This window comes from Clytia hemisphaerica, unplaced genomic scaffold, assembly GCF_902728285.1.
Source record: "Clytia hemisphaerica strain Z4C2 unplaced genomic scaffold, Clytia hemisphaerica genome assembly, whole genome shotgun sequence".
Taxonomy (NCBI): domain Eukaryota; kingdom Metazoa; phylum Cnidaria; class Hydrozoa; order Leptothecata; family Clytiidae; genus Clytia; species Clytia hemisphaerica.
Window position 1 is genome coordinate 813,906 of NW_027103551.1, and position 20,377 is coordinate 834,282.

The following is a 20,377-nucleotide window of genomic DNA, read 5'->3' on the forward strand; positions in this document are numbered from 1 at the left end:
TCTGTGGTTATAAGGTTTGAAGAGAGAAAAATTTGATAAATTGAGTTTTTTAAATATATTTCTTTTATAAGTATATTTAAAACAATATTACAAAATTTATGTAATTTAATTGATACACATGATGATTACTGATTAGACAAATAGTCAGTAGAAAGTTATTAGTACATAAATATAAGCATTATTGGTGGAAGCTTTGGCTTAACCCAACTTGTGATGACATCTCCACCAAGCTTTTCTGACTGAAATATTGCCTTGTGTTCTTATGCGGTTTGAAGAGTATAATAAAACAAGGTTTTCCATACAAAAACAACAAAATGACAATACAGTTGAAAAGAACCACAACACATTGAATAAAATCTCTCTCGAAGACATCTCGAAAATAACTAATCGGGAAACTGATTGCGAAAATCATAGTAGTGATTATCGTACCATAAACTAAAGATATTGCATTGTTCATTGGTCCTGGTAAATGTCGTCCACGAAAAGCTTGGATGAAGCATAGAAGCTGATAAAACGTCATCAATAAGACTAATAGAGTGCTATGTGGACCAGTATTACAGTAATAGAGTCTTGTTTTGCTTGCTTCGTTTTGTTTTGAAACTAACCTTGGGTCAATCTGAATATATAAGATGGTTAGAACGGTGTTCGATATAAAAACAAATAGACAGACTGTCAAAATCTGTGCAGCCGTTGTCTTTTTAACTGCGTCCGGTTTAAGTCGAACAGATGATAAAAATGCGTTTAGTAGTTTTTGTGATTTGACGAACACAAGCCCTATGTTTAGTGAATATGATATGGTGAATATTAGATTACGGTAAACACATCTTCGAATGGATTGGGTCGGTAGAAGATACAAAACACCAGTACAAGATATTGTTAGTTGTAAAGCCACTAAATGAAAGAGAGATATGTGGAGATCTGACACTTTGACCGTTGGAGTATTTCGATACTTGAGGTAGACGGTCAAAAACAGGATTGCCAAAAAGAGGCCTAGAACTGACATTAAAGCGATAGTGATTCGCTCTGTACCGCGGAAGACATGGTAATCATTTGTATATGGATCAACACATTTCAATCGCAAACCATCGTCAACATTATAACCTCCTGTACATGGTTTGCATCTATTGTTTGATTCAGGGTTTAGATTGATGTGGTTTGGTGGACATAATTGACATTTCCAGCCATGCTGTTCATCATATAACAAGCTATTGGTTATATTGATTGGACCGTAGATCTTTTCATAGCCATCTGAACACATTGTTTCTCGACACGGCATTGAGTCGTTTGAAATTGAATCAAGAAATTTTTCAGCGAGGGCTAACTTTTCATCAATGTTAAGTGAAGTTTCTTCCCTTAGGCTTAAGAGGTCTTTTGAAATAGGTGAAATATAGGTATCATTACTTCCTTTTAGAATGCTGTAAGCAAACTGTAATGCGTCCTCTACGGGGCTTATTGCCATATTGAGACGAAGATACATGACCCTAGACACAGCATATATTACAGCTTGATTCTCGGGAAGCGAGCGGAAATAAAACTCGGGCCCAGGAATGACTTGTCTTAAAGCTACGTCCAATCTTCCGCGCATTTTATTGTTTATCGTAAGCCAATTAGGTTGGACTCCACGCGTCGTTCGAAAATGATCGTGTAATATAACTTTCATATTAGAATGGTGAATCTGTTTTTTAAGTTTCCACAGAATAAAACCATGGTAAATTTCTGGGCAGAAAAATATCAAAGTGGAATTATCAGATGATGCCTCATCGATGAATGGAAAAACAGATTGTATGAGACTTCTTGAAAATCCTTTTGAAGGTAAATCAAAGTATCGACGTTGCAAACAATAACTCTTGGTATCTTTAAGTAGATTGTAGCTTTGCTCAAAATATTCTCTCCAAGGATATCGTACACCTTTTTCACTGATCAAAATCAATGTTAGGTTTTTCCAGTTCAGTCTTTGTGTTAATTGAATCAAATCTTTAGCATAGTTTTCAGAATTCTGAAGAAAGTAACGGTCTTCACAGCTGTGAGGTGAACAAAATTTGACAAAGTCTCCAAAGCTTGTGTATTCTTTAATGATTTTAGCCATTGGCTTTGGAATGTAAGCGTGGAGTATGAAAATATTTTGGACGAAAGATCTCCTTTCATTTCGGCGATAAAAAGTCTTGTTCAAGGAGATTTCAGTTAAGACTTCAAGTAGTCGGTCTGTACTATTACAAACATCATATGAAGCAAACTCCACTCCGATATTCGAAAATGTTTTATTACGAATCTCCAGCAAATGATTTACGGTTGTTTCTTGCATGCTTGAATAGAATTTCTCGTGTTCTAGTGCATCTCGGTTAAACTGACTTTGGTTGAAATGTAGACTTTTCCATTCTTTCTGACGGCAGATAGAAAATATTCCAACTGATATGACGCGATGGCGAAAGCGCGTATTTCCATGGCAACAATATATTAAGATTGAAGTGAAAAAGAATAAACAAAATGGTTGCATCATGATTTCTATAAATCAAAACACGTAATAATCCAATTTTGTCCAAGCTTGTTTGTTCGTATGGCTGTCGTTGACCCGCTAGATATTTTCTTTGGTACTACTTTTACATCTTGTTACGTGTTCGATGAAAAATATTCAAATTAGTTCTTTTTTAATCTCAAAATCATTTTAAAATTATATTTTCAACTGATGATGGTCCACGGCGTGAAACTATTTAGTATTGAAATAAAACACATTAACTTCATTCGACAATAGTATATAATGGTGAAGATCAGAGACCTCAAGGAGAGAAAGTGTTGAAATACTAAATAAAATAAAAATGGAACATAAAAAGAACGTAATATTTTCATACTTATACGGTTTTTTCTATTTTTTTTGGATTTTTCTAAATAAATAAATAAATCATAACCAATCAAACATTCTGTCAAGAAATGAGAATTTTATGCGAAAAAGAATCAACAAACCATTGGGCTGTTTCCATTAAAAAACCATACAGGGGAGGGGACGAACCTTTTCAAGTCAAAAAAAATTATTGAAAATGTGTGAAAATGATGCCCCCTGGAAAATAGCATAATTTTCAAAAATACCCTTGGAAATTTTTTTTCATACCTTGAAATGAGGGTGGACGAACTGAAATCAGTCTTTTACCCCCTGGAAATTTTAGAATGACTTTTTACCCCCTTGGAAAAATGAAAAAACACCCCCTGGAAATCTTTCTCAGATTACCCTCTGGAAATGTTCGTCCACTCCCTGTATGGATATAAAATGGAATGGCCCAATAGATATAAAGTTTGAAAAGCTAAGCAGTAACATAAACACAACAATCACAAAAATACAAACACTAAAAACTACCAAAAACCCAACAAAAATATAATGTCATCTTGAGTCCCCGACTTGCGACAGGTGCAGCGGCTTTAAACGTGTTTTAAGGACGTCCAACACTCCCCCAGATTCCATAACCCTGAACCGACCTGCAGTCCAAACAAATTAACAAACATAAAAGATTACATTAACTCGCACACAAATACAATGAAACATACTCGTACCAAGTCAAGACCACAAAAAGGTTAAACGACAGTCAAAACAAACAAGTTCAAAGAGACAAGTAACAAGACGAGCGTGATTTTTTTCGTGCCTTGCGTGCCTTCGTGCCCTTCGTGCCTTTGAAAAAAAAGTTCGTGCCTTTGAAAAAAAAGTTCGTGCCTTTCGAAAAAAAGTTCGTGCCTTTTGAAAAAAAGTTCGTGCCTTTCGAAAAAAAGTTCGTGCCTTTTGAAAAATAGTTCGTGCCTTTCGAAAAAAAGTTCGTACCATCCAATTCTATTTACATCACATGACTTCATGACGCTCAACATCATCAAGACATGTCAAAATGAAGTGTTCTTGCAGAAGAGGTGGTAACATTCGATTAAAAATTTTGTAAATAAAAAAAATATTTAGGTATTGTACGAAGTCAAAAAAGGTTGGTTCAAAGAGTATGATCCAAGAAGAGAGGTGAGGAATGTGCTCGATAATCGGAAAATGTCATAATTCGGAGAGCTTGCTTTTGTAGTGTTAGAATTCGACGGACATGAACAGATTGGCGTTGTCCCCAGACTGCAGCTGAGTACGAGAGATGAGGGTGAAATAAAGAATAATATAATGCTAATAAGGTTTTCTTGTCGACATAATGCCGAAGTTTAACCATTCGCACGTTTTAATTTGTTGCAAACAAAATCAATGTGGTGCTTCCAGTTTAGATTTTCATCGATATATACAACAAGATATTTCACAAAGTTACTAGGTCTGAGTCTGTGTCCATTGATTTTTATTTTTAGGTCGTAGTTCATTTTCTTTCTAATAGGTCTAAAGATAATAAGCTCAGTTTTGTTAGCATTCAGAGATATCTTGTTTGCATTCAACCAATGCATTAGAAGTTTAAGATCGATGTTAGCTTGCTTGGCTATAGGTTTTAGGAGTTCTTTTCTGAGAAAAAGCATTGTGTCATCAGCGAATAAATTAACTAAGGAATAAGGAAGGGCGATATGCAAGTCGTTAACGTAAAGAAGAAATAATAATGGTCCAAGAACAGAGCCTTGGGGGACACCGTGAAGTATAGGCTTAGTTTTAGAACTAATGCTAGAGATATACAAAAATTGTGATCGATCAGATAAGAAAGAGCGAAACCAATCAAGAGCTGTCCCACGAACCCCATAGAATTCTAGTTTTGAAGCTAAAATCTCATGGTCAATGGCATCAAAAGCTTTTTGTAAGTCATTGAAAATGGAGCAGCCATACTCACCTTCATCCAGAGCAGTTGAAATTTGATCAACACAATATTGAAGTGCTGTTTCTGTAGAGTGTTTTGAGCGGAAACCAAATTGGAGTGGATACAAAGAGCCTGATTGATCAAGAAAAGTCATAAGACGTTTGTGCATAAGTTTTTGAAAGATTTTATCAATGTTTGAGAGCAGAGAGATGGGCCTGTAGTTTTCAGTATCAAGTGGAGAGCCTTTTTCTTTAAAGATAGGTATGACTTTGGCTTCTTTGAGTTTAAATGGAAAAATACCAGAATAGAAAGACAAGTTGATAATGTCAGAAAGAATCAGAGAAAAGCTTTGTAGATTTGAATTGATTATCGGATAGGGTATGCTACTTGAGAACAGCAGATACTTCATTAGGGGTCGTGGGAACGATGAAAAAAGAGTTTGCATTCCTATTTTCAACCACTCAGAGAAACGATGACGAGTAAAAGGGATTTTGGAACGAATGCTATCTGTGATTGTTACAAAAAAGTCATTAAAAGTTTCAGAAGCTTCTTTGGGATTAGAAGAGAGGGTGTCGTCAATATTAAGAAAGATGCAGCTAGAAGATGAGGAAGAAGATATAATTTCACGAACGCCTTGCCATAACTTACGAAGATTTCCTGAATTATGAATTTAGCCTAGTTTTTCAATAAATGGGGCCAAAAATAAGAGTTACCCTTAAAAATTTTCTGGGCCGCCCTTCTAATATCAATTCCCAGGGTATTAGGCATGTCTGGTCCAAATGTGGTGCTTTGTTCCAAATTTGCACGATAATTACACCAATCCTACTAATATGTTTAGGCGCATGCTTAGATTTTTTCTTACTTTCAACAGGAATAAAGAGAAGAGTTTTGAAAATGTCAAGAGCATAAAGATAGTATTGTTCAGACAGAGAATTGAGTATAACCAAAGAACTATGCAAAAGACTGCTAAAGGCAATCTTCTTCAAAGTTCATGTTTTCAATCTATCCAGCGTTTGTATAAAAACAACTCGAACACACAACTTACGTAAGAACTAAGTGACTTCAAATCCAATACAAGATATCGAACTTTACCTTTCGGCTATACCTTATTGTTGTTGCAGGGACAAAGAAGAGTGTTATGCATAAAATTCAAAAGGGCTTGAATCAATCAATGTAATGTTCTGTAGCTGTAAGGTTCGAAGAGAGAAAAATTTGATGTAAAGAAAGAAAATTGAGTTGTTTAAATACTTTTCTTTTAAAAAAGTATATGAGACAATATTACAAAATTTATGTAATTTAATTTAATTTAATTTCAATACACATGATGATTGCCCACGCCACCGGCGGGCAGGGGGCAATACCCCCCCCAATTTTTTGGAAATTAAGATTTTTTGGTTGCATCATCTTAAAATCTATATTCATTGCCTCCCCTTTCAATCTCATGGCGGGGTCCCTGAATAATCAGTAGAAAGTTATTCGCATTCTGAGTGCTATTGGTGAAAACTTTGGCTCAATCCAACTTGTGATGACATCTCCACCAAGCTTTTCTGACTGAAATACTGCCTTGTGTTTTTATGCGGTTTGAAAAGTATAATAAAACAAGGTTTACCATACAAAAACAACAAAATAACACTACAGTTAAAAAGAACGACAACACATTGAATAAAATCTCTCTCGAAGACATCTCGAAAATAACTAATCGGGAAACTGATGGCGAAAGTCATAGTAGTGATCATCGTACCATAAACTAAAGACATTGCATTGTTCATTGGCCCTGGTAAATGCCGTCCACGAAAAGCTTGGATGAAGCATAGAAGCTGATAAAACGTCATCAATAAAACTAATAGAGTGCTATGTGGACCAGTATTGCAGTAATAGAGTCTTGTTCTGCTTGCTTCGTTTTGTATTGAAACTAACCTTGGGTCAATCTGAATATATAAGATGGTTAGAACAGTGTTCGATATAAAAACAAATAGACAGACTGTTAAAATCTGTGCTGCCATTGTCTTTTTAGCTGCGTTCGGTTTAAGTCGAACAGATGATAAAAATGCATTTAGTAGTTTTTGTGATTTGACGAACACAAGCCCTACGTTTAGTGAATAGGATATGGTGAATATTAGATTCCGATAAACACATCTTCGAATGTATTGGGTCGGTAGAAGATACAAGACACCAGTACAAGATATTGTTAGTTGTAAAGCCACTAAATGAAAGAGAGATATGTGGAGATCTGACACTTTGACCGTTGGAGTATTTCGATACTTGAAGTAAACGGTCAAAAACAGGGTTGCCAAAAAGAAGCCTAGAACTGACATTAAAGCGATAGTGATTCGCTCTGTACCGCGGAAGACATGGTACTCATTTGTATATGGATCAACACATTTCAATCGCAAACCATCGTCAACATTATAAGCTCCTGTACAAGGTTTGCATCTATTGTTTGATTCAGAATTTAGATTGATGTGGTTCGGTGGACATAATTGACATTTCCAGCCATGCTGTTCATCATATAACAAGCTATTTGTTATATTGATTGGACCGTAGATTTTTTCGAAGCCTGCAGAACAAATTGTTTCTCGACAAGGCATTGAGTCGTTTGAAATTGAATCAAGAAATTTTTCAGCGAGGGCTAACTTTTCATCAATGTTAAGTGAAGTTTCTTCCCTTAGGCTTAAGAGGTCTTTTGAAACAGGTGAAATATAGGTACCATTGCTCCCTTTAAGAATGCTGTAAGCAAACTGTAATGCCTCCTCTACGGGGCTTATTGCCATATTGAGCCGAAGATACATGACTCTAGACACAGCATATATTAAAGCTTGTTTCTCGGGAAGCGAGCGGAGATAAACCTCGGGCCCAGGAATGAGTTGTCTTAAACCTACGTCCAATCTTCCGCGCATTTTATTGTTTATTGTAAGCCAATAAGGTGCGACTCCGCGCGTCGTTCGAAAATAATCGTGTAATATAACTTTCATATTAGAATGGTGAATCTGTTTTTTAAGTTTCCACAGAATAAAACCATGGTAAATTTCTGGGCAGAAAAATATCAAAGTGGAATTATCAGATGATGCCTTATCGATCAATGGAAAAACAGATTGTATGAGACTTCTTGAAAATCCTTTCAAAGGTAAATCAAAGTATCGACGTTGCAAACAATAACTCTTGGTATCTTTAAGTAAATTGTAGCTTTGCTCGTAATATTCTCTCCAAGGATATCGTACACCTTTTTCACTGATCAAAATCAATGTTAGGTTTTTCCAGTTCAGTCTTTGTGTTAACTGAATCAAATCTTTAGCATAGTTTTCAGAATTCTGAAGAAAGTAACGGTCTTCACAGCTGTGAGGTGAACAAAATTTTACAAAGTCTCCAAAGCTTGTGTATTCTTTAATGATTTTAGCCATTGGCTTTGGAATGTAAGCGTGGAGTACGAATATATTTTGGACGAAAGATCTCCTTTCATTTCGGCGATAAAAAGTCTTGTTCAAGGAGATTTCAGTTAAGACTTCAAGTAGTCGGTCTGTACTATTACAAACATCATATGAAGCAAATTCCACTCCATTATTCGAAAATGTTTTATTACGAATCAGTAGTAAATGATTCACGGTTGTTTCTTGCATGCTTGAATAGAATGTCTCGTGTTCTAGTGCATCTCGGTTAAACTGACTTTGGCTGAAACGTAGACTTTTCCATTCTTTCTGACGGCAGATAGAAAATATTCCAACTGATATAACGCGATGGCGAAAGCGCGTATTTCCATGGCAACAGTATATTAAGATTGAAGTGAAAAAGAATAAACAAAATGGTTGCATCATGATTTCGATAAATCAAGACACGTAATAACCCAATTTTGTCCAAGTTTGTTTGTTTGTATGGCTGTCGTTGACCCGCTAGATATTTTCTTTGGTACTACTTTTACATCTTGTTACGTGTTCGATAAAAAACATTCAAATTAGATTTGATAAGAATTAATTTGATTGTTTAGAAACTGAAATATATTTGATTGATTTCTTTCCCACAGTGGGTTATTTGAGGAAGAAATTAGATTCATTCAATATTTTCTTTTTTAATCTCAAAATCATGTATTTTGTGCAGCTGAATCTAACTTCTAAATGATTTAAAAATTTGTTGAAACTGAAACATCTTTTCAAACATACATAAAGGACCTGAAATATACAATTGACGCTCTCTAATTCGATATTCTACTATTCGATACATTCCATTATTCTATAACATTGAAAATAACCGTCAACAAGAAACTCTCATAAAGGATGCTGCACTCTTTTATAACCTCCCTTATTCGATGAAAATCCAATTTCCCTTGAAAATCAAATAAGAGAGCGTCCCTGTATTATGAAAAGATGTTTTATCTAGATGAGCTAAAGATAGATTTTTTGACCAAAATTGTCAACGAATATTTAAAGGCTACTTTGTAGCTGGAGAAAACTTAATATGGTGTTTGTCACCACGCTGGTTTTTGTATAAAACTTTTTCACACGGAAGTGCAATAAAAATCTTAGTACTTTTGGGAGAAAGCTGTAGTATATATGTTGTCGTATGAAAATCAAATTACTCAAAAGCATACCTCGCAAATCTTTCTTTCGATTGCTCTTTGCTTTCAAATCTACAAAAAGAAAATTCACAATAATATACGAAAATCTACGAGAATAAGTTAATAAGATAAGAATAAGAGCCTTTAAAATTTATAGAATTAGAATACTTTTAAGCCTCTGTGCCACAAGTCTAATGAAAGTATGATAATCACCCGACATCTTCTACAAAACAGTATCTCAACGAGAAATGATAAGTCGACGAAAAGTGGCGACATTTTTAGGCAAATGACGTAGTTTTCCGGGCGAAAAAACTTTTTGATCAACTTCAAGAAAGATGTGACGAATGTTGACAAAACTGAAGTTTTCCCCGACTTAAATTCTACTCGACGAAAATTTTAATCGGATTAAGTTTATCACTTTAAGGTAATCCGCACATCGAATATCTGAGTCACAAAATCGGAATATTACTTGGGAAAATGACGGAACATGCTTACCTTGCATTTTTAGGTTTCCCACCGTTGAAATGGTCATCATCATCTGAACCACTATAAGGAAAATTTAAAGACGATTAAATCTATATATCTGATACATACAGTGAAATAAATAGAAACACAAAGTGCTCAAGAAAATTCGAAAGAATTCGAACGAAATATCAAGAAATAAAGAACTAATTTACTATTGCTACACGGTGTATGATTTCATGAAATAAAATCTACAATATATCTACAATACACTGCATTGCCTGTAGATTGCACCAGCATGAAACACCGTGTAGCAATTGTAAGTTAGTTCTTTATTTCCTAATATATTTGATACATTAATTAAGTTAAGTAAGTAAGTATGCGAACGCAGTCGACGGAGACCAGAAGCTCCCCTTTTCGTATAGCTGTCTATCTGATGGTAGAGGAGGGCGCCACTCTTTCTCCATGAATTTCTCCACTTACTCTTGATCCATCTCTTTTTTTATGAGCATCAAGCAGAGAGGCATCAAGTAACATTTTGGGAATTTTTATATGAACCGGATTGGGTTCGAAGCAACGACTTTAAGAACCGTAGCCGGATGATCTGTCTTCGCAATAACGCGAACAAACTTTGGTGTTAAACCAACCTCTATTGTAGGTACTGTGATCTCGTCCTAGCTCAGTCAACGGACATAGTTCGGACCCCCCCCCCCTTTCTTAAGGGGGATGACACCTTCCAAAAAAGTGAAGAAGGGGGAGATCAGAAATTTTCATTAAAAAGGGGGGATAGCAAGGAGGGGGGATTGATTTTTAGAAGGGGAAAGCAGCGAGAAAGGGATTATCGGATCGCACTATACACTATATATTTTCGAAAATTTAGCCCAAAATTTTTGGGGGATAGGCATTTTTAAAGGTTGGGTGCCAAGAAGGGGGGGGTCAATTAACAAGGGGGATCAGACCCCTTTCTGCACTATGACGGAACTCGGGGATAAAATCGAGGAAAAATTTGTTTAAGAATGTTTTTTATTGAGCTAACGGCTTTGTTTTTTTATAATTACAGTTGACTCACTCTAATTCGATCTTCAAGGGACTAAATTTTTCTTCGAATCAGAGAAAAATTCGAATTACACAGTACACGCTTTTTTTTAAAGAACAATGTACTTTGGATGAGGATCAAGTATTCTTTTAAGAAAGTGCCAAAATTGAGGATGAAATATTCTTAACGTATTCTTACCTTTTTAGACTTGACTTTTTTACAAACATGAGAAATGATCAATTTGAGAGTTTTGGAATTTTGAGTGAACATATGGGTTAAAATTACATTTCTTCCTCAAAGCTTCAATTTATCTCTAACAAAAGAAGCAGTTTTTTCAGTTAACCAAATACAAAATAACTGTATTCTTATCAAATTCTGTAAAATTCACCCTAGAGGGTATTCTTATGGCATACTTTTCATCCTGATATTCTTATAGTAGATATTCTTATAAAAAAAGCGTGTAGTTCATGAGTTAAGTGAGTTGACTGTATTTATTTTTGGAAAATATACTTACTCTCCTCTTAATCCTGTTGGTTTTGTTCTTTTGCGGTAATTTCCTGGTCCACCACCTCCACCACCACCGAAGCCTTGGTCTAAAAATGAAGAACAGAATCAATTGTAAATCAACAATAATTCAAATTGATTGATTATTCTTGATACTCATGACGTAATCTTTTATACGGAAACATATGAAAAACACCGGGCGTTTGCCACCAGTTTCATTGTTTAAATTCAAAACTGGTGGCAAACACCCGGTGTTTTTCGGGTGTTTCCGTATAAAAGATTACGTCATGAATATCAAGAACAGAGATATGGTTGAATATTATAAGAAAGTATCCTGATGTATTTTCTTGGACAGGGGAGAAGGATAGGTTCGAATTGTAGAAAGATTCGAACGATAGATATTCGAATTCGAATTAGTAAAAGTCAACTGCGTTTTCCAAAATTATCTACTATATCAATAATACCGTAATGTTCTACAGTAATGAGTCCAGATAATAAGCACACAAACTTATGAAAAGGAATAGTAGTTCAAAAATAGTTAAAAAGTAGCACTCTATAAAAAAGAACCATTTGACACACCTGCTTTTCTAGCTGTGAATACAAATTCTGAAAAGAAAGGTTTCTTAGGAGAACCTAACAATTTGCCATCATTTTTCCTACCAATATGAGGGCTATCAGAATAGCATTCTACACAACAAATCTCAGCAAAAACTCTTCGAATTTCGTGAACCTTTTTAAAAGCCATTATTTTTCTCATGAAGACTGATTGGGAAAGAATCGTATGGTTTTTGTAAAGGGCCAATAAGTTTAGTACCTTATCTGATCATGCATAAAAGATTTTGAAAAATATTTGACCGAAAGTTTTTTGTCAAACACAAAAATATTTGAATTTTTTAATTTCGTATAATAATCACTCATATAAGCATAAATTTTGATGTGGAATGAGATATCAAGCTGGGTCAATTTGAAAATTTACAAGTATTTTTGTCATTGGATTGGTCGTTAACTATTCAAACAAAAACTTTATTATATCAAGCTCAGATTGAAGTTTCCAGAAGACAATATACTTTTTAAAGATTTGAATTCGAATTCAAGTGAACCAGAAGTGGAAATGAAGAATAAAAAGAGATTCTCTGAATACCCAAAGTTTTGATCGTTTCTACTTCAAACTTCTTTGTTTTGCCTTGATTGAGGTCATCAGAAGGCTGTCGCCTTTCGAAGTAGGCTGGTTTCTACATGCTTACTATATAATAATTATATGCTCATTTTTTATTGATAATTCTTTTCAGCTTTTACTTTAGCCCTTTTCACGAAAGTAAATGTCTTTGAAAATTCTTAAGAGGGTAATTCGCGAAAGTTTATGCTCGCAAAAATCTGAAAAGAAAATTTACTCAAATCATCCTCTTCGAAGATATAAAATTTAGTGTAGATATCATGCAAAAGTCCATCAATTGTGGTTTGAGTACATTTGAACGATCAAAACACTGGTTTTATCTACTTAAAATATACCTAAATTCAAATTTTTTTTGTCAAATTCGCGAAAGTAAATGTCGTAGATTATGTGACTTTTCGACCTCGCGAAAGTTTCTGCTCTCAAAAGTCTGTACGCCTTAAGTAGTATCCAGGAAAAAATTTACATCTATTTGCAGCCTTAAAAATCCTCATTGTGATGAGATCGATTCGGTTCGAGAAAATTTGAAGGAAATTCAATAAATGGGAATTATAGACAAGTTTTTTATTACTTTTTTAAACCTTTTGTTCTGATTGTTTTTACCAAAAACTCCTTTGTTTCAGCTTTGATACAACCAAAGGTGATTAGGTAAAGTTAAAGAAGAAGGTCCTCGCCCTTCAAAGTGGGCTGGTTCTATATGCTGACATGCGAAAAGTGGAGTATTCACGAAAAGATTTCTATCTACTTGTAGCCTAATTATATTCTTATCGTCTTAAGGCCGTTCTCCACTTTCGCACGAAATGGGCAACAGTTTTTTTCTTAATCTTTTTTGCCTGAAGAAAATATTACGTCATAAAAAAGTTTCGCGCGAACAAAAAAAAGTTGAAGGTCTAGGAAGTTCCACTTTTTTCACCCGTTACGTCAATTTCTACCAATGGAATTGCTTCATTTTTCAACCGACCAATGATCTTACAAAAAATTCAAAAAGTTTTCGCTCAAGTCGCGCGAAAGTGGAGACCGGCCTTTATCGTCAATCTGTTAGGAGAAAAATTAGAAATTCAGAAATAGATAGAAATAAGAAGACATCTACGTTTCTAATTTCTTGCGCTTTAGCTTTAAAAATCTAGATGCACTCATGGTGCGGTTATATCAGCAAGATCACTTAGAGATTTTGGGCAAGAGTATATCCCGAGGGGGGGGGAGTACTCAGGCAAAAAGGGGTACGGGGATGCTCCCCTGGCCAGGGTACCTTTTCTCACCTCCATGAGTCCCAGGTAGGGTCGTAAAAACACCAAAATAAAAAATCAGTCCTTCATAAGGTTTGAGTTTGAGTTTGAATTTGAGAAAATTTTGAGAAAACTTTGAAAAAATTTTGGGATTTCAATTCAGGGACACTTTTTTTCGCAAATTTCGGCATAATTTTCAAAAATCCACTTCCATCCATTCCCGCAGGGACAATATGGTATCAAATAATATGTAGGCCCTATTATTAACTAAAAAAGATTTAATCACTCCACAATGATTTATGCAGATTTCTCTAAAAGCAACTAGGAACAAGAAAATGGAACAAACTCCCTTTAAAGGGCAAGAAACCTCGTATATGGCGAGCCGTACCTCGATTATTTTCAGAAAGGTGCTTTCTTACATCTCAAAAGTAATCCCTTTCCCGTTACACAAACCAAAATTTGGGGAAACAGCAAGAAAGCCTGAACTGCATGAAGATCCTGGAGCGTTTTGTCAGTGTCAGTATATTTCCTGTAAAAGGGGACCCATTTAAACTTACAAATTACGAGTCTGATATTATGGAGAATGATATATCAACAAAATTGGTGTAATATAGGCACAACATTATATAGGACATCCTAAGCAGATGGTGTAAAGAATTCAAGCAAAACCTATATATTAAAGTTGGATGGATATTTTAAACAAAATTGTACCTGGGTAGGAGAAAATAATCATTAGATTAAGCCTGGCTATCCGGGCTGCTTTTCATCTTGAATCTATTTTGTAATATTCCACTCTTCTATATCTTATCAAAAAGCATATTATATGATTTAAAGTCTATCACGAAGCCTTATTTTGAAATTCTGAATGAAAAGAGAAGAAACCTTACTAAAATAAGACATTATTATATTTGATTCTAAGACATTCCAGATTTATAAAAATGTGTTCAAAAAGTATTCACTTTCTATTGAAACACTCGGCCTCAAGACGTCGGGAAACGTCTGAACTTCTTCGTGGGTCACCCGGTAGTTTGATATAACAAATATTAAAAATTTCTGGGTGTCACCCATAGACATTTTTCTTGTGAAGTTAATTTTCGATTTAGTTTTCTAGCTTGGCTACAGGCTACAATTTTTTTCATTCAAGATTTCGAAAATTTTGCAAGAAGGTTTTTTATGTAAATTTTTGGTTTTGTTTTCGTTTGATTGATATATTCTTAATTTTAGTTTGAATGTTTTTCATCAGAGGAGGAATATGCTACCCCCTCTCAAACTATAGGGGTTGCTCCAATTGATCAAAAGAAGCTCGACAAAGAAGAAATTGTCCATCAACAGAATAAGTACTAATTCATCATTTTTTTATTTTCATTTTTCACTAATGCAAAATGAATTTTTGGATTTTTGGATTAAGAAAAAATAATGTAATAATTATTATATTTGATTGTCAATGCGAAAAGATTTTTTACTCTAAGAGTAATCTGTGTTACTTTGACACTTACCACCCCCGTAGGCATTTCAGTCATGTGACTAAAAACACGCGTATATGATAAACCCAAATGACCGAAAGTGCAATTACTGTGGAAGAACAGAATTTTCAAGGGCAAAAGTTTTCACCAAAATTCAAAATTTCCAAAGTGATTGAATTAAAAACAGCAAAAAAGTGTGGGATTTCAGCCAAATTTCACACCAGCCACTGAAAAAAAAATTATTTCTGAAGCTAGAAAAAAATTTATTTGTTTGTTGTCCAACGGGGGTGTTTAGAGCTAAATAAAATGCGTTATGAACATACCGTCAACTGTTCTAACTTGGGACGAATATCTGGAATGGTTGAATATCTGGAATGTATTTTTACTTACTGTTAAATCACTTTGACAACAAATTTGTTTGGATACTTGTTTATCAACCACACTTTTCTGTCATTCATACCGTAACTTGGTCTAATGTTGACGCCCCTCTTCTAATTCCGACACCCTTTTTATCAGCCAAAATTTATAGAAAGGTTGAAACTGTTTTTCTTTGCTTAGTAAAGAAATAATCCTTTTTCAATCAGTGATTCAAGCTTTCATATTATTCCTTTCTCTAAAGAAGGGTGTCGGAATTAGACGAGGGATGTCGATATTAGACCAACTTACGGTATATCATAAAAATATAAAAGCTGCTTCTGAAAAAAATAAATAACTATTCACGCAGATTCACGTCATCTTTTAATGTCTTGCTCTCTCTTTCAAGGGGCTTTTATCTAACAGCCCTTGCAATGAGATGAATATATGTCAGCAAGAGCCTGGTTTCTATGATTTAGTTGATGTAAGTGGAGTGAAAGAAAAGAAGGCGGGCTTGAATCGCCCAATGAAATTTAGCGCATAGAAACCACCCCCACATAAAGTTAAAACAGATCTGTCTTGAAATGTGACGCATTGTAGATATCTGTGTGTTGCAGAGCGCGTGTGAGCGCTGCGCATACACTCGCACATGTTTCACGGCGGAATTTTTTTCATATTTCAATTTAAAAGCCTACTTGGTGCGAAAGTGAAATGGTGGCCGAATTGCCATCCCATGTTTTGTCAGATAGTCCCAAGTTAGAGCAGTTGACGATAGAAAAGGTATAGAAACTGTGAATCAGTTGCTGGCTTCCCAGTTTCTCTTCTATTGTTGAATGCACTTGATCGTGATTATGTGAAGTTGGCGAAACAAACCATAAACAGCCTAGAGAAATGTTAAATTTCGTTTTCGCGCAAATTCGTCACATTATGTCTCGATAGCCTCATTCCTTAGCCTCATTCCTTAGCCTCATTCCTCCCGAACTTATCCTTAGAGGCAATCGAGCAAGAACAATAGAAAAAATCTTTATTTGGCTCTGTAGAAAAATTGCAAAATAGAAACTCGTCTAAATTCACAATACTGATTCTTTACCCCAAAACAAAACTTTTCTATTTTGTAAATCTTTTTTACACTTCCCCATACGTAAAATATAAAGTACTTTCGTTTTCCCCCCAAACTTGCGAGGGAAAAATGTTAAGACCGCGTGTTGTCCTCGCGGACTTTCCCAGCGTAATTTATTTGTGTGATGTCATAATGTTATTGTTCTCTTCTCAGATTATTACTGATGGCACTTCAATCGCTTACTGGATTGGACAATGGTTGACAATAGATTGTGACGTATACAACAATTTGGGTGGCTTGATAAGACTCGTAATTTCTTTATTTTTCTAGTGTATTTTGTTTTTTCATTTTAGAAGAAGGACTATACGGTAGAAAATAAGGCAGCTTTATACTATTATTTTTAAATTTGATATTTTAAATGCCTATTTTAAAGAAAAATTCTTAAGTGGGCGGAAAAATAAAAACGCCTTTGTTTTGAACACCCGACTGCCAAAATCTCGGGATCCTGGGACTTCTTTTAAGACGGGGGACGACCCACTTTTTAAAAATTGCCCGCGCCATTCCAATTAAGTTAGGAAAATTATTAAAAAGAATGATTTGAATCTTACATAATATGGTCTTCTTTTTATTCTTTATTCCGTTCCCTTTTCTCGTGGTCTTCTCCTATTCGAAGCAGAATTTTTCTGGATCGTTTTTTGTACTGTTATACAACTTTGTGAATCAAACTGGTATTTGGAACTTTGAATTTGTCTAATGAAAATATTTAACAATGGATGATGATAAACCAGGAAAGGTAAATAAAATTAAATTCTACTATTCCTATGATGTTCCTTTAAAGACATGATAGCTAGACTTGTTTGTTGGTTATTTTTCTTTTGGTTGAGATGGCCCGAGCAAATCCGTATCGATTGTAAATACATGGCCCGAACATGGTCTGAACAAAATGTTCGGGCCGATGCAATAATACTTTTTTGTGGCCCGAGCATGGTCCGAACAGGCCTGAACATGTTTGGGCCATGTCGTGGGACGTCGTGACGGGGGGTTGGACATGAAAACAAAGAAACTTAGTAGAACTCTTTCAAACTAAAAAAACAATGTAAAATATTTTTGTAAGGCGATGGGAATTTGATGTTCTGTTTATCGTCGACCAAAGCTATCCAAAACACTCAACGTGAATCAAAAATAACATCTACGCTAACAAAATGTGCGCCTTGAGTAAAAGACATAATAGTTCCAATCATGTCCGCGAATGGGACAGACATTTTTTTAAGCAGTGGGCAGCTACAAGGGCGTTTTAGAAATTCGCGTTTTAGACGCGTCCCGAACGTGGTTTGAATTTTCGTAAACAAATTATAGTCTTTTTTTCTGAAAGAAGAATTAATATTCTGCTAGACTGATAAACCCAGACGATCTCAATCGAACGGAATCGACGATCGAACCAGTCGAACCAAATCAAACGCAATCAACCGATTGAAATTCAATTGTCGAACGCAATCGAATCTCAATCGAACGTCAAAATTCTTGGTAATATTCGATTGGTTCGAGTTGTTCGACTGGTTCGATCGTCAATTCCGTTGGATTGAGATCGTCTGGCTTTATTCTTGCAGCTTCCCAACATCTAAGCTCTCAAACATCACAAGTCGAATGAGATTACTCTCGATTTTCCGTAGAAATTATGCGATGAACAATCCGGGGGTCAATGAATTGACGATCGACGATCGTTCGACAATCAAATTTCAATCGGTCGATTGAGTTCCATTTGGTTCGACTGGTTCGATTGTCGATTCCGTTCAATTGAGATCGTCTGGATAAACACCATCATGGCAGAAGTCAATTTTCAGTAAAAATAACACGACGAAGTACAAAGTATTTCCAAAATAGGTTACTTACCAGTCATTATTTCAACTGATGGTAGCAAAATCTAATTTGTGTATGATAATGGTCTTGAGTTGATGTTAAACGTTGTTTAGATGATTATTTTTAAGTGTGTTTTGACAAAAATTAAAATTCTTTGCTTTCCCAAGCGAATCTTCTTTCACTTTTTAAACTGTTATAATCTGAGCATAACATTAACAAAGTTTGTACTCACAATCCATAAGGTAACTAGGCAAAATACTTAACACACGAATATCAAAATATTAATTTCATTCTTTGTAAAAAAAATATACAAATTTTTTGACAGTGTGTGGTGTGTGTGATCGTGTGTGATACCAAAAGTTCTATTTACATGCTTTCGTTCACGTCCGCAACACTATTTCAGTCTCATTCATGATGTCATCAAATATTACGACGCCACACACGCAGTGTTCACCGCCCAGGGCGGGGCTGCTTGGCGAGAAGGGTGTAGATGGGGTAGATAGTATAGAGGAGGGCACAGCAACCAATTTTAGCAGGTTTTCTTCATTTTACATCATGACATGGCCCGGGGGTGATCCTTTTATTGGGATTTTGAAGAACGAAAAGAAAACGAACCCTTAAGGGCGGCACATACCCCTTACCCTCCTTTTAGTATCCCCTTGCATGGCGTTCTAAAGTTACTTTAGAAGAACTCCATGTTCTTGGAACTAGAAATCGATCACCTAATAGAGAAACCAAGAAGATGCGATGATGCATGGGTCTGTGGTACAAACGGGAAAATACCAAGAAAAAAAACTAAAGCGGATATCAAAAGTATAAAGCTGATAATGGCAATATCACGAAAATACGTCAAAACGTCATTAACGTCAATAACTCTTCTTGTGAAAAATATGTTTGTATGACACAAATAAACAAATAACGGTCATAACGAAAACAATCTACTTACGCATCATGTTAGTTTGGTTTTTCCGGGAAGTAAGTTTGTTGTCTTTCTTTAAGATGTGATTCTATATTTCACAATGAAAATTTTGAAATTTTTCTTCTAAAGATTGAAGAATTTAGGTATATATCATGATGAAACGCATGCTTAGTCCTTGGCTCACTTTTTTTATGATTCTGATAGTGTAACAGTGGCGCGTAAAGGGAGGCGGTACAACAAGATATGTATATAGTCTAAGACGAATCACTATCTACTAAGAAAAAAAGCCCAAAGCCGAAGAAAATTCGCAAACTTTACAGTCTGTGAGTTGCCAGTTACCGTTCCTTCGAAACTCTCCCGCCGATTTATTTTCCGTATACCGCCATATTTTCCCACCTTCACTATCACTGTAACGGATGATAACATCGTCTACGGTACAGCGACAAAAAACTAAGACGAGGAAGAAATAAAATACGACCTTTTATCGGTAAAAAACCATCAATACAAGAGTGAATCGAAAACCAGAATTTCAACTATATTAAAATCATCTCCAACAATATACTTTGAAAATCACAGATTCAGTTTTAAAACCCATTAGTTACATTCCTTGTTTGAACAATAACAAAAATAGTAGAAAAAAATTCGCACTAACAGGACGAACGGGTGTAGAAAACTTTGTAACTCGATTGAGATTACTTATTCAATTACAAAAGTCTTTCCCTCATTCAGCCAATCAGTGATTTTGTTATAAAATCATTCATAATGGACCTTAACATCCACGTCCATTACGCGTATCTATACTTAGCAATGGATCAACCATAAGACATAGTTCAAACAACACGCAACTTTCAACTCTACGATGGAGCACAGACACAATTTATCATATAAGGAGAATGAGGCACAAATAACACACTCTACCACAATGTATTTTGTTTTAAGCTTGAAGTTATTTTTAGTAAGTGTGTGACATCGCATTTGAAATAAAGGTCATCTAGGGTTCAACGTTTTCTTCTGAGCTCTTCATTCCATGTCACGAACGC

The 20,377-nt window shown here is 35.2% G+C and overlaps 1 protein-coding gene across 2 annotated transcripts in view; it reads right to left on the reverse strand.

Moving 5' to 3' along the window:
* LOC136800192 (aryl hydrocarbon receptor nuclear translocator homolog) overlaps window positions 1–19,462 on the reverse strand; it is a 31,550-nt gene extending 12,088 nt beyond the window's left edge. The window contains exons 1-4 of one of the 2 annotated variants that reach the window (XM_067056813.1): window positions 19,365–19,462; window positions 11,298–11,376; window positions 9,781–9,831; window positions 9,319–9,357 (exon numbers count right to left, since the gene is read on the reverse strand). In XM_067056813.1, the coding sequence (XP_066912914.1) occupies window positions 9,319–9,357; window positions 9,781–9,831; window positions 11,298–11,376; window positions 19,365–19,371 (176 nt within the window). In that variant the 5' untranslated portion in view covers window positions 19,372–19,462. Of the gene's footprint in view, window positions 1–9,318; window positions 9,358–9,780; window positions 9,832–11,297; window positions 11,377–18,451; window positions 18,791–19,364 lie in introns of those variants that run through there. The other variant, XM_067056812.1, reaches the window with a different exon arrangement.
* Between the last annotated feature and the right edge of the window lie 915 nt (window positions 19,463–20,377).